Source organism: Oncorhynchus keta, chromosome 5 (genome assembly GCF_023373465.1).
Source record: "Oncorhynchus keta strain PuntledgeMale-10-30-2019 chromosome 5, Oket_V2, whole genome shotgun sequence".
In the NCBI taxonomy this organism is placed as follows: Eukaryota; Metazoa; Chordata; class Actinopteri; order Salmoniformes; family Salmonidae; genus Oncorhynchus; species Oncorhynchus keta.
In genome coordinates, this window is record NC_068425.1 from 21,400,133 (window position 1) to 21,417,035 (window position 16,903).

The 16,903-nt window shown below is 44.8% G+C and overlaps 1 protein-coding gene across 2 annotated transcripts in view; it reads right to left on the minus strand.

The window, feature by feature from the left end:
* The window catches only part of LOC118384711 (glutamate receptor ionotropic, NMDA 2C), a 117,117-nt gene that overhangs the window by 27,595 nt on the left and 72,619 nt on the right, over positions 1-16,903 (minus strand). For both annotated transcript variants that reach the window (XM_052519069.1, XM_052519068.1), the window contains exons 3-4: positions 7,315-7,913; positions 4,537-4,651 (exon numbers count right to left, since the gene is read on the minus strand). In XM_052519069.1, coding sequence (XP_052375029.1) covers positions 4,537-4,651; positions 7,315-7,913 — 714 coding nt within the window. The remainder of the gene's footprint in view (positions 1-4,536; positions 4,652-7,314; positions 7,914-16,903) is intronic.

A 16,903-nucleotide genomic window follows, 5' to 3' on the forward strand; every position in this document is an offset into this window, starting at 1 on the left:
TCTTTTTAATGGCTTTACAGAGCCAAACCTCTTTGTTTGTGTCAAAGAACAGACTTGTCAGTTTGCCTTTGTAACATATTGGAGATGAGAGAGGAAGCCAAGATCTCAAATACCTATAGCCTGTCTGGATCCCCAGACTTCTTCTTCTTCTTCTTCTTCTTCTTCTTCTTCTTCTTCTTCTTCTTCTTCTTCTTCTTCTTCTTCTTCTCTTCTTCTCCTTCTCCTCTTCTTCTCCTCTTCTTCTCCTTCTCCTCTTCTTCTTCTTCTCTTCTTCTCCTCTTGCTCTCCTTCTCTTCTTCTCGTCCTCTTCTTCTCATTCTCTTCTCCTTCTCTTCTTCTTCTTCTTCTTCTTCTCTTATCCTCCTCTTTTCCTTCTTATTCTTCTCTTCATCTCCCACTCGTCTTCTTCTTCTTCTCTTTTTCGTCATCTTCTCTTCATCTCCTCCTCTTCTTCTCCTTCTCTTTTTCTTCTTCTCCTCTTCTTCTCCTTCTCTTCTCCTCCTCTTCTTCTCCTTCTCTTCTCCATCTCTTCTTCTCCTCTTCTTCTCCTTCTCTTCTCCTCCTCTTCTTCTCCTTCTCTTCTCCTCCTCTTCTTCTCCTTCTCTTCTTCTCATTCTCCTTCTCTTCTTCTCATTCTCCTTCTCTTCTTCTCATTCTCCTTCGCTTCTTCTCCTTCTCTTCTTCTCCTTCTCCTCTTCTTCTTCTTCTCTTCTTCTCCTCTTGCTCTCCTTCTCTTCTTCTCGTCCTCTTCTTCTCATTCTCTTCTCCTTCTCTTCTTCTTCTTCTTCTTCTTCTCTTATCCTCCTCTTTACCTTCTTATTCTTCTCTTCATCTCCCACTCTTCTTCTTCTCCTTCTCTTTTTCTTCATCTTCTCTTCATCTCCTCCTCTTCTTCTCCTTCTCTTTTTCTTCTTCTCCTCTTCTTCTCCTTCTCTTCTCCTCCTCTTCTTCTCCTTCTCTTCTCCTCCTCTTCTTCTCCTTCTCTTCTTCTCCTCTTCTTCTCCTTCTCCTCTTCTTCTCCTTCTCCTCTTCTTCTTCTTCTCTTCTTCTCCTCTTGCTCTCCTTCTCTTCTTCTCGTCCTCTTCTTCTCATTCTCTTCTCCTTCTCTTCTTCTTCTTCTCTTCTCCTCCTCTTTTCCTTCTTATTCTTCTCTTCATCTCCCACTCTTCTTCTTCTTCTTCTCTTTTTCTTCATCTTCTCTTCATCTCCTCCTCTTCTTCTTCTTCTCCTTCTCTTCTTCTCATTCTCCTTTTCTTCTTCTCCTTCTACTCTTCTTCTTCTCTTCTCCTTATCTTCCTCTTCTCTTCTTTTCTTATTCTCCTCTTCTTCTCCTCTCTTCTCATTTTCTTCTTCTTCTTCTTCAGTTCTTGACACACTCACACTCTTCTGCAGTTCTTGACACACTCAAACCAGTGCGCCTGGCCCCTACCACCATACCCTGTTCAAAGGCACTGCAATATTTTGTCTTGCCCATTCACCCTCTGAATGGCACACATACACAATCCATGTCTCAATTGTCTCAAGGGTAAAAAAAGTATTCTTAAACCTGTCTCCTCCCCTTCATCTATACTGATTGAAGTGACATCAATAAGGGATCATAGCTTTCACCTGGATTCACCTGGTCAGTCTATGTCATGGAAAGAGCAGTGTTCCTAATGTCTTGTGCACTCAGTGTAAGTTCTTGTTATTCTTTTGAAGTATCATTTCAGGTAATTTTTTGAGGAGCTCAGAAATTTCCAGTAACATGAGTCTTTTAGATCACGTCCAGCAGTAAGCTTGTTGAATTCTCATCCTCAAAGTGGACTCACTACAGTGTAGCAGCTACAGCGCATTCATTTTCTGTTGTATTTTTAACTGCAACCTTTCCATTGCTACAAGCTGTCAATAGACTACTACTCTCTCTCTCTCTCTCTCTGACCAACCACACATCTGATAGCCTTCAGTAGAGCGCGCTGTCAGACCGTCCAATTACAGAGGCATATGCCTCAGTTTCAATAACATATCTGAAATGAATAGGAACCAACCTTGAGAGAACATCGATGGCACGTAATAAGCTGGAGAAGGCCCGGAGCTGTTTACCCAGAGATGTGGTTGGGTCCAACATGCTCTGACACACATCAACCTCCATTCAACCACTGAATGCATTTAAGGAAGAAATCCGACCTCCATCTCGCTTCAGTGTCTACTCCCTACTGGGCATTACAGGTAGAGGGAAGGTGTGATGTGAAGGTGGGATGAATATGTGAGACAAGGTCCCGTTCGCTAAGAGTCGGTGGCTCTGAGGTAGTGGAATGCAAGGCAGGCCTGTGGTATAGAGAGACACCGGGTATAGTGGCCGGTTAGGACACTGTGATTGGTAGAAGGCAGTCAGACGTGTAATCACACTAGGCCTGTGGTATGGAGAGACACCGGGGACACTGTGATTGGTAGGAGTGGCGTGTAATCACACTAGGTTAGGACACTGTGATTGGTAGGACACTGTGATTGGTAGGAGGCAGTCAGACGTGTAATCACACTAGGCCTGTGGTATGGAGAGACACCGGGTATAGTGGCCGGTTAGGACACTGTGATTGGCCTGTGGTAGGAGGACAGTCAGTTAGGACACTGTGATTGGTAATCACACTAGGCCTGTGGTATGGAGAGACACCGGGTATAGTGGCCGGTTAGGACACTGTGATTGGTAGGAGGCAGTCAGACGTGTTATCACACTAGGCCTGTGGTATGGAGAGACACCGGGTATAGTGGCCGGTTAGGACACTGTGATTGGTAGGAGGCAGTCAGACGTGTAATCACACTAGGCCTGTGGTATGGAGAGACACCGGGTATAGTGGCCGGTTAGGACACTGTGATTGGTAGGAGGCAGTCAGACGTGTAATCACACTAGGCCTGTGGTATGGAGAGACACCGGGTATAGTGGCCGGTTAGGACACTGTGATTGGTAGGAGGCAGTCAGACGTGTAATCACACTAGGCCTGTGGTATGGAGAGACACCGGGTATAGTGGCCGGTTAGGACACTGTGATTGGTAGGAGGCAGTCAGACGTGTAATCACACTAGGCCTGTGGTATGGAGAGACACCGGGTATAGTGGCCACTGGTTAGGACACTGTGATTGGTAGGAGGCAGTCAGACGTGTAATCACACTAGGCCTGTGGTATGGAGAGACACCGGGCATAGTGGCCGGTTAGGACACTGTGATTGGTAGGAGGCAGTCAGACGTGTAATCACACTAGGCCTGTGGTATGGAGAGACACCGGGTATAGTGGCCGGTTAGGACACTGTGATTGGTAGGAGGCAGTCAGACGTGTAATCACACTAGGCCTGTGGTATGGAGAGACACTGGGTATAGTGGCCGGTTAGGACACTGTGATTGGTAGGAGGCAGTCAGATGTGTAATCACACTAGGCCTGTGGTATGGAGAGACACCGGGTATAGTGGCCGGTTAGGACACTGTGATTGGTAGGAGGCAGTCAGACGTGTAATCACACTAGGCCTGTGGTATGGAGAGACACCGGGTATAGTGGCCACACTAGGTTAGGACACTGTGATTGGTAGGAGGCAGTCAGACGTGTAATCACACTAGGCCTGTGGTATGGAGAGACACCGGGTATAGTGGCCTGTTAGGACACTGTGATTGGTAGGAGGCAGTCAGACGTGTAATCACACTAGGCCTGTGGTATGGAGAGACACTGGGTATAGTGGCCGGTTAGGACACTGTGATTGGTAGGAGGCAGTCAGACGTGTAATCACACTAGGCCTGTGGTATGGAGAGACACCGGGTATAGTGGCCGGTTAGGACACTGTGATTGGTAGGAGGCAGTCAGACGTGTAATCACACTAGGCCTGTGGTATGGAGAGACACCGGGTATAGTGGCCGGTTAGGACACTGTGATTGGTCGGAGGCAGTCAGACGTGTAATCACACTAGGCCTGTGGTATGGAGAGACACCGGGTATAGTGGCCGGTTAGGACACTGTGATTGGTAGGAGGCAGTCAGACGTGTTATCACACTAGGCCTGTGGTATGGAGAGACACCGGGTATAGTGGCCGGTTAGGACACTGTGATTGGTAGGAGGCAGTCAGACGTGTAATCACACTAGGCCTGTGGTATGGAGAGACACCGGGTATAGTGGCCGGTTAGGACACTGTGATTGGTGGGAGGCAGTCAGACGTGTAATCACACTAGGCCTGTGGTATGGAGAGACACCGGGTATAGTGCCCCGTTAGGACACTGTGATTGGTAGGAGGCAGTCAGAGCAAAATGCTAGCCTATAAGTTGGACAGTCTGTATTTTGTAACAGGTGATACAAAGGAAATGTAACAGCCCACAATATGCCCAAGTCAAGGCCTGTCAGTGATAGTTCATGAAAATACACAGTGAATGAGGCAGTAATTCATGTGTTGTTAATAACACTTTTTTGAGTTTTTCCTTTTCGTAATGAGCAGGTTATATAGCCTTATTAACTTGTAGTCAGATAACATAAAGACTAACCCTAGTTTTACTGATTGGGAGGGATATAATGAAGTGTAATGTCTCACCTTATCCCACTGTCTCTCTCGATCTAAGGTGATGATGACCATAGCTGGGTTGATCAGATACCCTTCAGGGTTGAACGAGAAGTCGTTGTGTTCCCATGTTACGTTTAACATGTGCCTGAAAACAAGGGAAATCAATCAAAGAGTTAAATACTCATTACAACATTATACTAATACTCGTTAATGTCCATTAATCCAATCTTCCAATGGTTTCATCCTATTTCTAAAGCACTACCTGCTGCTTGTTTTGCACATAGCTATCAACATATTGTGAACTCCCTGTCATCACGCACTGCGAGGCTGCTCTCTCACCTCTCCTCCCTCTCTCTCTCAGTCCAGCAGAGGTGATGAAAGCATGCTGGGTAATGAACGGGCCCTCTGTCTAGTCCATGTGGAAGGCTTGTTTAATCTGGTAATCTGTGATAATCTTATTAACAGACGTAGTGATTTATAATCAAAAGCTCATTAAAAAGAGACCTAATTAAATGAGGTGTTGAGTCTATTGACCGCCGAGGAGAGAGCGAGGCACTGCTCCCTTTGAATAGGGAGGTCTGAGAGAAAGAACAATATTGTGCCAGGGAGGGAAATAAAAGAGTGGAGAGCAGACGGAGAGTGCTATACCAGGCTATGTTCTGCCTGCGGGACCCTCATATTACCAACTTTGGTCATTGCTATATTCCACTCAGGATTGTTTTTGTCTTTAAAGTGGAAAATCGTAGGGCTGAAATACAGCTGCCCAGATGGTTCTCCTTTTTCATGAAGGATTTCAATTTACAAAAAGAGAAGTTATCTTTCCCTCATGCAGAAAAGAGAAAATTACTTCTGAGGAGAAAGTGATGTTTTAATACCACTGAACTGTGTCAGATTTCATATTACGATCCTGGTCCACAAAAATGTATAAAGAATACCACCCTGTACCCTGCCTGGAAACTCTCCAATCCTCCCAGTCCAGTCTCAATGACCTTGGCTAGTGCCAAATGCTGACGCTAAATCTGTTGTCCCTAAAGAAGCCGAGCCTCCCTTTGGCTGATTAAAAATGTTCTGGAACCAAATAGGATTTGCTCCATGTTCCCTGGCACAGATGGCGCAAGATTGCTCTTTTGGGCTTGGCTGGGCAGGTATGACAGGCCACATCGTCTCTCTGTGATGCCAGTGCTTCCAACAGTGAGGTGATGGGACAGAGGTAGGATGGATGAGTTGGCAGGCAGGGGTTAAGAGAGTGACAGGGAGAGTACCATGTTGCCCCCCACCACAACATTAAGCTGATGGAAAGCCACAGCTAAATGACTTTTGAGCAACTGTTGACCGATGTTGCCAAGTCTCTCTCTCTGTTTCAAGTCAGTCCTTCTCAATCTGCTACAGTTACAGTTGATGTCGAAAGTGTATATACACTTGGGTTGGAGTCATTAAATATTTCAAACTCAGTGCCTCTTTGCAAGACATCATGGGAAAATCAAAAGAAATCAGCCAAGACCTAAGAAACAAAATTGTAGACCTCCACAAGTCTGGTTCATCCTTGGGAGCAATTTCCAAATGCCTGAAGGTACCACGTTCATCTGTACAAACAATAGTACGCAAGTATAAACACCATGGGACTATGCAGCCGTCATATCGCTCAGGAAGGAGACGTGTTCTGTCTCCTAGAGATGAACGTACTTTGGTGCAAAAAGGGCAAATGAATCCCAGAATAACAGCAAAGAACCTTGTGAAGATGCTGGAGGAAACAGGTACAAAAGTATCTATATCCACAGCAAAACGAGTCCTATATCGACATAACCTGAAAGGCCGCTCAGCAAGGAAGAAGCCACTGCTTCAAAACCACCAGAAAAAAGTCAGACAACGGTTTGCAACTGCACATGGGGACAAAGATCATACTTTTTGGAGAAATATCCTCTTGTCTGATGAAACAAAAATAGGACTGTTTGGCCATAATGACCATCGTTATGTTTGGACGAAAAAGGGGGAGGCTTGCAAGCCGAAGAACATCATCCCAACTGTGAAGCACAGGCGTAGCAGCATAATTTTGTGGGGGTGCTTTGCTGCAGGAGGGACTGGTGCACTTCACAAAATAGATGGCATCATGAGAATAGAAAATTATGTGGATATATAGAAGCAACATTTGAAGACATCAGCCAGGAAGTTAAAGCTTGGTCGCAAATGGGTCTTCCAAATGGACAATGACCCCATGCATACATCCAAAGTTGTGGCAAAATGGCTTAAGTACAACAAAGTCAAGGTATTGGAGTGGCCATCACAAAGCCCTGACCTCAATCCTATAGAAAATTTGTGGGCAGGACTGAAAAAGTGTGTGTGAGCAAGGAGGCCTACAAACCTGACTCAGTTACAACAGCTCTGTCAGGAGGAATGGGCCAAAATTCACCCGACTTATTATGGGAAGTTTGTGGAAGGCTACCCGACACGTTTGAACCATGTTAAACAATTTAAAGGCACCGCTACCAAATACTAATTGAGTGTATGTAAACGTCTGACCCACTGGGAATGTGATGAAAGAAATAAAAGCTCAAATAAATCATTCTCTCTGCTATTATTCTGACATTTCACATTCTTAAAATAAAGTGGTGATCCTAACTAACCTAAGACAGACACTTGTTTTACTAGGATTAAACTGAGTTTAATTGTATTTGGCTAAGTTGTATGTAAACTTCTGACTTCAACTGTATCACTTAATCGCTCCACTTTGGTTGGCTTCTCTTATTGCAATGAACCTCCAACCTACAGTATGTCAGTATGCCCCCCTTCCATCCCTCCACCTCCACTCACCTGAACAGTGTATCATTAGAAGATGCCCTAACAGGGCTGTGACAGTCGTTGTGGCCCTCGGGGATGAAGCCCCTCTGTTTGTGGAAGCTCTGCACCCCTTTGACCACGATGGCCACCCCATCCCGCACCCTCTTCCTCAGGCTCATCCGCCAGCGGTCGGTGATGATGCTAATGAGGCCCACAGGGAAGCTGTTTGGTGGGGGCATGTCTGGGTTCCCCACGGCAAGGCTGGGGAGGATCCAGATGTAGCCAGGCCCCAGCAGGCCGGCCTCTCCGGCCATACTGAAAAGGTACTGGGCCTCCTCGTGGGAGCAGTATACCAGCAATACCTGGGCGTCGATCTGCTGCAGCAGGCGCCGTGCCCGGATGTCGTTCATGCCGTCGGCAGACATGTCGAAGGTCAGCACGTCCTGCAGTTCCCACATGAAGTAGCTGGTGTCAGTGAAGGTCTTGACATAGTCCACGTAGACCTCGTAGCCCGGGTACAGGCTGGTGATGACCACGAAGCTGTCCCAGTTGTACTCCTCCATCACCTTGAACATGCCGTTTATCTGCTGCTCGATGGAGGAGCCCAGCTGGAGGAATGTGGAGCCGTCGCCCTGCAGAGAGACACAGACAGCAGAATGAGAACAAATAACAGCCCTTTTTGGATTGCTAATTTAAGCTCAATCAATTTGCTCAATTTATCTAACAAGCACAATTAAAACCTAATGATCTAATGCAATTACTTTCTTAATAGCCTGCTTAGTGGCAATTATATGATTGTGTTTTATGTAATTCAGCCAGTCATATGTAAAAAATAGAATAATAATCAAGAAATGACAGTAGAATCCTGAGGGTAGCTTGACAGTGTGTCTGTGTGCCACCTGTCCACACCATCCAGCTCCTGACCACCAGCCAGCCCACCCAGAAGTGGTGTGTAGTCTTTGGGCTGAGAGGCAGTACTCTGCAGTAAGTGATTCTGTTTGGTGTTGCTCTCCCTGTAGCCCAGGCACCATTCATCACTTTAACCCATGTGTCTCCCACTTGCCACAGCAACATTGGCCCTCATATATACTTGGCACTATCACTGAGCTCACTGTCACTGAGCCCAGCCCCTGTTTTCTCTTTTTATCTCACTTTTCTCAAGATGTCTCTCCTCTTTGACCTTGGAGAGAGGAGTATGAAAATGCTGTGTTGTGTTAACTAAAGTGATCCAGGAATTTTCAGGAAGATCAGAGCTGTTTCTTGTCTGTGTGTGTTTGTAAGAGCGTTCATCTTGTTTTAGTATGTTCAGGGAACAGAATAATAGATGTTTTTTTCCACCAACCTTGTTGAAATATTTATTTTAGTAATGGTCTTGGCATAAACATGTTTCTGCATCCTGGGAAGGCTGACACAGGGCAGGGTTTTATTCTTGTGCTTCATACTAGAAAATAACAGAATCATTGTTTTTAAAACTGCTTATGACCCATACAGTACATTTTCGGGTTGGATGCCATTGATATGTCTTGACTCTAAGAGAAGGTAATGATTGTTTATTGGTTTTGAATTAAGCACGCTGCTCATAGAAATCATTGCACCATAATTGCTTTGTAAAACAAATAGCATTGTAAATCATGTGCAACCCCAGTGGATCGTAATGATAAACAAAGTGTAATAAAAAGTTACATCAATTACAGAGATTTGACTGTTTCACTGGTTGCATATCTGGGTTGATCATTAAGACTTTCACTTTTTAAATTACATTGCATAAACGGCAACTTTATAATAAATACAAAGTGTATAATTTTCTTTATCACCCCAAATAAATCTAAAAAGTAGATTTGATGATTAAAAAAATGTACTTTTGCCCCTTCTAAGTGAGAATGATTTTGTTGAGGCTCAGTTTCTTGATATTATGCCATTTACACATGCAGTTCCTTCAGAAAGTGTTCAGACCATTTGACTTGTTCTACATTTTGTTATGTTAGAGCCTGAATTTAAAATGGATTAAATTGAGTTTTATTTGGTCACTGATGTACTGTCTACACAATACCCCATAATGTCAAAGTGGAATTATGTTTTTTGAAATGTTTACAAATGAATAAAAAATGAAAGTTGAAATGTCTAGAGACAATTATTCAACCCCTTTGTTATGACAAGCCTAAATAAGTTCAGATATAAAAATGTGCTTAACAAGTCACATAATAAGTATCATGGATTCACTCTGTGTACAATAATAGTGTTTAACATGACTTTTGAATGACTACCTCATCTCTGTACCCCACACATACAATTATCTTTAAGGTTCCTCAGTCGAGCAGTGAATTTCAAACACAGATTCAATCACAAAGACCAGGGAGGATTTCCAATGCCTCGCAATGAAGGGCACCTATTGGTAAATGGGTAAAGGAGGGGGAGGAGGAGGATTATTTAAGATCTGTTTGAAGAGGTAGGGTTTCAGATGTTTTTGGAAGATGGGCAGGGACTCAGGGGGAAGCTGGTTCCTCCATTGGGATGCCAGGACAGAGAAGAGCTTGGACTGGGCGGGGTGGGAGGGCCAAGAGACCTGGGGTGGCAGAACGGAGTGCTCGGGTTGGGGTGTAGGGTTTGAGCTTAGCCTGATGGTAGGGAGTTGCAGTTCCCCTTGCTGTTCCGTTGGTAAGCACCATGGTCTGGTAGTGGATGAAAGCTTCAAGAGGTAGGGTCGTACTCTACGGATGTTGTAGACCTGCAGCGCTTCCTGCGTGAGTTAGAGTCGTACTCTACGGATGTTGTAGACCTGCAGCGCTTCCTGCGTGAGTTAGAGTCGTACTCTACGGATGTTGTAGACCTGCAGCGCTTCCTGCGTGAGTTAGAGTCGTACTCTACGGATGTTGTAGACCTGCAGCGCTTCCTGCATGAGTTAGAGTCGTACTCTACGGATGTTGTAGACCTGCAGCGCTTCCTGCGTGAGTTAGAGTCGTACTCTACGGATGTTGTAGACCTGCAGCGCTTCCTGCATGAGGTAGGGTCGTACTCTACGGATGTTGTAGACCTCAAGAGTGAGTCGCTGCTTTGATGTTTGCAGAGAACGACAGGGTGTTGTCCAGGGTCACACCAAGGTTCGTGGCGCTTTGGGAGGGCAACACTAGAGTTGTCAACTGTGATGGAGAGGTCTTTGAGCGGGCAGGCCTTCCGCAGAAGGAAGAGCAGCTCCCTCTTGTCGAGGTTAAGCTTGAGGTGGTGGGCCGATGTTCAGATATCTGCCAGGCACGCAGAGATGCGCGTCGCCACCTGGGTGTCAGAAGGGGGGAAGGAGAAAAGTTGTTGTCATCTGCATAGCAATGATAGGAGAGACCATGTGATGATATGATGGAGCCAAGTGACTTGGTGTATAGAGAGAAGAGGAGAGGGCCTAAAACCAAGCCCTAGGGGACACCAGTGGTGAGAGTAAGTTGTGCAGACAGATCCTCTCTATGTCACCTGGTAGGAGCAGCCTGCCAGGAACGATGCAATCCAAGAATATGCAGAGCTTGAGACGCCCAGCCCTGAGAGGGTGGAGAGGAGGATCTGATGGTTCATGGTGTCAAAGACAGAGTATAGATCTAGGAGGATGAGAACAGAGGAGAGAGAGTCAGCTTTGGTCATGCGGAGAGTCTCCGTGACGCAGAAAATAGCAGTCTCTGTTGAGGGACCCATCTTGACGCCTGACTGATTAGGGTCTAGAAAATAATTTTGATAGAGATAACGAGAAAGTTATCAAGTGTTTTGGAAAGAAAAGAAGGAAGGAAAGAAAAACATTTACAGAGTTTAATGGCTGTGATAGGAGAAAACTTTCAGTATTAGTCATTTTAGTTACTCCATAATACTAACCTAATTGACAGAGTGAAAAAAGTAAGCCTTTACCGAATAAAAATATTCCAAAACATGCATCTTGTTTGCAACAAGGCACTAAAATAATACTTCAAGAAAATGTGGCAAAGCAACTAACTTTTGTCCTGAATACAAAGTGTTAGGTTTGGGGCAAATCCAATATAACACATTACTGAGTACCACTCTCCATATTTTCAAACATAGTGGTGGCTGCATCATGTTATGGGTATGCTTGAAATAGTTAAGGACTAGGGAGTTTTTCAGGGTAAAAAATAAGCTGAATGGAGCTAAGCACAGGCAAAATCCTAGAGGAAGACATGATGCAGTCTGCTTTCCACCACACTGGGAGATGAATTCACCATTCAGCAGGACAACAACCTTACACATAAGGCCACAAATATACTGGAGTTGCTAACCTAGAAGGCAGTGAATGTTCCTGAGTGGCCGAGTTACAGTTTTGACTTAAATCTACTTGAACATTTATGACAAGACCTGAAAATGTTTGTCTAGCAATGATCAACCACCAACTTGACAGAGCTTGAATAATTTTGAAAAGAATAATGGAAAATGTTGAACAATCCAGGAGTGGAACACTTTTAGAGACTTACCCAGAAAGACTCACAGCTGTAATCGCTGTCAAAGGTGATTCTAACATACTCTAATCAAGATATATATATATATATATTTTTTTTTTTTTTGTGTGTGTGTAGATTGTTGACAAAAAAATTACAGTTAAATCCATGTTAATCCCACTTTGTAACACAACAAAATATGGAAAAAAGTCAAGAGGTGTGAATACTTTCTGAAGGCACTATGTGCCATTTTTCCTTGATGCTATCAGAGAAGTACCCAGAAGTCACTGCTTCACTCAAGCTGGACCTTACCTGTCCCTTTCCTTCTCTAGGGGACTGTGCCCTGTCTCTGTCATGGTCATGAAGCTTGTTGAGGTTTGGGGTTACAGAAAGCCAGGTATCCTGAGACCAGGACTACTCTGTTCTCTTGTTCTGCTGTTTCATTCTGTCTCCTTGTTGTCCTTCAGAGAAGTCTAAAGTAGGTTAGAACCATCTGTGTGTCTCCTGATGTCAGACATCATACTGGTCTATTCCTCTGAGTGTCTCCACTGACCGTTCTCATTGCTCTGAATATCACATCCTCTCTGTTTACATTTAGCAATTTGTGTTCTACCCTTTTCCATATACAAAATACCTCCTCCTATATTACCTTGGAGGTACTGTAGATGTGATACAGTAGAAGGGACAATAAAACATCTTGCAACATTAGCTTAGCAAGAGCAAGGGTGTTATGCAGATTAGTAGAGGAGCAGGTTGCCAATATGACATAAATCTGCAAATGTTCTAACTCCTCTCAGTGTCCCGCAGCAAATCTGTTTAAGTTCCTGCCTTCTTTCTGTGCGTGCAGCCTTTTCCCACCACTTGTATGCCACGAGTATTCATCTGGCAGAGCGTAAAATCAATTTGCTCCAGGCCATGTGTGTGTGTTTGTGGGTATATGTGCCTGTGTGTAGTATGTGTACACGATCACACTATGACTCTCAGCCAAAAACACCCTAAGGTTCTATCTAGAGAAGTGTGGTAGCAACCACTGAATTAGAACTGTACTGTAGTCCAAATGAGCCCTGAGCATGGACAGCGGACCGCCATAGGCTCAGCTACAGCAGTACCCAGCATGCCTAAGCTCGTTTTATTTATATAACTAGGCAAGTCAGTTAAGAACAAATTCTTATTTACAATGACAGCCTACCCCGGACAACACTGGGCCAATTGTGCACCTCCCTATGGGACTCCCAATCACAGCAAGTTGTGATACAGCCTGGAATCAAACCAGGGTCTGTAGTGACACCTCGAGCACTGATATACAGTGCCTTAGACTGCTGTGCCACTTGGGAGCACTTAACCATGATGCATCAGGACACAACCCTTATCTGATGATACATTCTGTGAGATAATACTGTCCGAATCACATGGCTTGGGGGGATTTAAGAGAATCTGGTTGGAAACAGGTGTCCATTACTAATACTACGTTCTCCTATAGGTGTAGGGCCAGATGTTTGCCAGATGTTTGTTTCTTTATGTTGATGGTGATTAGTATATGGTGTTGTTGTTACCATGAAAGGGTTGTGACTATAGACTGATGTCCCATTGTGCCTCTGTTCTGTAAGTGTGTACATTTCATAAAGAAGATTAAAAGGCATCTAGTTAACAGCTTAGCTTCCACTGGCACTGTGAGAATTTAGGACTACAAGGTTCTATCTGAAATAAATATGATTCTGAGATAACTGGCTTTAAAGTTCCATCCCCTTATTGGTTTGAATGGTGTCAGCAATTTATTTATAGTATTCTTTTGAACTGAACACCATGATTTGGGGTATTTAGAGTACTATCTGCAGAAATGCAGATAGAACCTTAGTACCAAACTGTGGAGTCTGGTCAGTTGTCAGTTGTCTTCTGTAATCTGCTTACAAACAACAAGATAGAGTGATGTGTCTTTGTATACTGTAACAAAAAGTCATATCTCATGTCTTCTCCCTAATTGTATGTTTTATATTAGCCAACTGGCTCTTTGCTTGAGTGCTTTGTGAGTAACAGACTAGCAGCTGAATGGTTTACAAATGGGTTGAATCGGGGTAAGATCAAATCAAATCAAATTTTATTTGTCACATACACATGGTTAGCAGATGTTAATGCGAGTGTAGCGAAATGCTTGTGCTTCTAGTTCCGACCATGCAGTAATATCTAACAAGTAATTTAACCTACCAATTTCACAACTACCTTATTAACACAAGTGTAAAGGAATGAATAAGAATATGTACATACAAATATATATATGAATGAGTGATGGCTGAACGGCATTGGCAAGACGCAGTAGATGTTATAGAGTACAGTATATACATATGAGATGAGTAATGTAGGGTATGTAAACATTATATAAAGTTGCATTGTTTAAAGTGGCTAGTGATACATTTATTACATCAATTTTTCAATTATTAAAGTGGCTAGAGTTGAGTCAGGATGTTGGCAGCAGCCACTCAATGTTAGTGATGGCTGTTTAACAGTCTGATGGCCTTAAGATAGAAGCTATTTTTCAGTCTCTCGTTCCCCGCTTTGATGCACCTGTACTGACCTCGCCTTCTGGATGATAGCGGGGTGAACAGGCAGTGGCTCTGGTGGTTGTTGTCCTTGATGATCTTTTTGGCCTTCCTGTGACATCGGGTGGTGTAGGTGTCCTGGGGGGCAGGTAGTTTTCCCCTGGTGATGCGTTGTGCAGACCCCACGACCCTCTGGAACGCATTATTGTTATGGGCGGAGCAGTTGCCGTACCAGGCGGTGATACCGCCCGACAGGATGCTCTCGATTGTACATCTGTAAAAGTATGTGAGTGTTTTTGGTGACAAGCTGAATTTCTTCAGCCTCCTGAGGTTGAAGAGGTGCTGTTGCGCCTTCTTCACCACGCTGTCTGTGTGGATGGACCATTTCAGTTTGTCCGTAATGTGTACACCGAGGAACTTAAAACGTTCCACCCTCTCCACTACTGTCTTGTCGATGAGGATAGGGGGCTGCTCCCTCTGCTGTTTCCTGAAGTCCACAATCATCTCCTTTGTTTTGTTGACATTGAGTGAGGTTATTTTCCTGACACCACACTCTGAGGGCCCTCACCTCCTCCCAGTAGGCCGTCTCATCGTTGTTGGTAATCAAGCCTACCACTGTAGTGTTGTCTGCAAACTTGATGATTGAGTTAGTGGTGTGCATGGCCACGCAGTTATGAACAGGGAGTACAGGAGAGGGCTGAGAACGCAACCTTGTGGGGCCCCAGTGTTGAGGATCAGCGGGGTGGAAATGTTGTTACCTACCCTCACCTCCTGGGGGCGGCCCATCAGGAGGTCCAGGACCCGGTTGCACAGGGCGGGGTCAAGACCCAGGGTCTCCAGCTTAATGGCGGATTTGGTGGGTACTATGGTGTTAAATGCTGAGCTGTAGTCAATGAACAGCATTCTTACATAGGTTTTCCTCTTGTCCAGATGGATTAGGGCAGTGTGCAGTATTATTGTGATTGCATCGTCTTTGGACCTATTGGGGCGGTAAGCCAATTGGAGTGGGTCTAGGGTGTCAGGTAGGGTGGTCCTTGACTAGTCTCTCAAAGCACTTCATGATGATGGAAGTGAGTGCTACGGGGCAGTAGTCATTTAGCTCAGTTACCTTAGCTTTCTTGGGAACAGGAACAATGGTGGCCCTCTTGAAGCAGTATTATTATTATTATTATTATTGAAGCATGTGGGAACAGCAGACTGGGATAAGGACTGATTGAATATGTCCGTAAACACACCAGCCAGCTGGTCTGCTCATGCTCTGAGGACGCGGCTGGGGATGCCGTCTGGGCCTGCAGCCTTGCGAGGCTTAACACGTTTAAATGTTTTACTCACATTGGCTGTAGTGAAGTTGAGCCTGCAGGTTTTGGTAGCGGGCCGTGTCAGTGGCACTGTATTGTCCTCAAAGCAAGCAAAGAAGTTGTTTAGTTTGTCTGGGAGCAAGACATCGTGGTCTGCGACGGGGCTGGTTTTTGTAGTCCGTGATTGGCTGTAGACCCTGCCACATATGTCTCGTGTCTGAGCTGTTGAATTGCGACTCTACTTTGTCTCTATACTGATTCTTAGCTTGTTTGATTGCCTTGCGGAGGGAATAGCTACACTGTTTGTATTCGGTCACGTTTCCGGTCATCTTGCCCTAATTAAAAGCAGTGGTTCACGCATTCAGTTTTGTGCGAATGCTGCAATCAATCCATGGTTTCTGGTTAGGGAATATTTTAATTGATGCTGTAGGTACAACATCACAGATGCACTTGCTAATAAACTCGCTCACCGAATTCATCAATGTTGTTGTTCGACGCTATGCAGAAACATATCCCAGTCCACGTGATCGAAGCAGACTTGAAGTGTGGAATCCGATTGGGACCAGCGTTGAACAGACCTGAGCACGGGTGCTTCCTTTTTTAGTTTCTGTCTATAGGCTGGAGCAACAAAATGGATTCGTGGTCAGCGTTTCCGAAAGGAGGGCGGGGGAGGGCCTTATATGCGTTGCGGAAGTTAGAATAACAATGATCCAGGGTTTTGCCAGCCCGGGTCACGCAATCAAAATGCTGATAAAATTTAGGGAGCCTTGTTTTCAGATTAGCATTGTTACAATCCCCAGCTACAATAAATGCAGCCTCAGGATATGTGGTTTCCAGTTCACATAGAGTCAAATGAATTTCGTTCAGGGCCGTCGATGTGTCTGATTGGGGGGAAATATACATGACTGTGATTATGATCGAATATAATTATCTTGGTAGATAATGCAGTCGGCATTTGATTGTGAAGAATTCTATGTCAAGTGAACAAAAGGACTTGAGTTGTTGTATGTTGTTATGATCACACCACGTCTCATTAATCATAAGGCATACATCCCCGCCCTTCTTCTTACCAGAGAGATGCTTGTTTCTGTCAGCAAGATGCATGAAGAAAACCAGTGGCTGTACCGACTCCGATAACGTGTCTCGAGTGAGCCATGTTTCCATGAAACAAAGAACGTTCTCTGATGTCTCTCTGGAAGGCAACCCTTGCTCGGATTTAATCTACCTTGTTGTCAAGAGACTGGACATTGGCGAGTAGTATACTCGAGAGCGGTGTGCAATGTGCCCGTCTACGGAGCCTGACCAGAATACCGCTCCATCTGCCCCTTCTGCCGTGCCGTTGTTTTGGGTCGCTGGCTGGGATCCGATC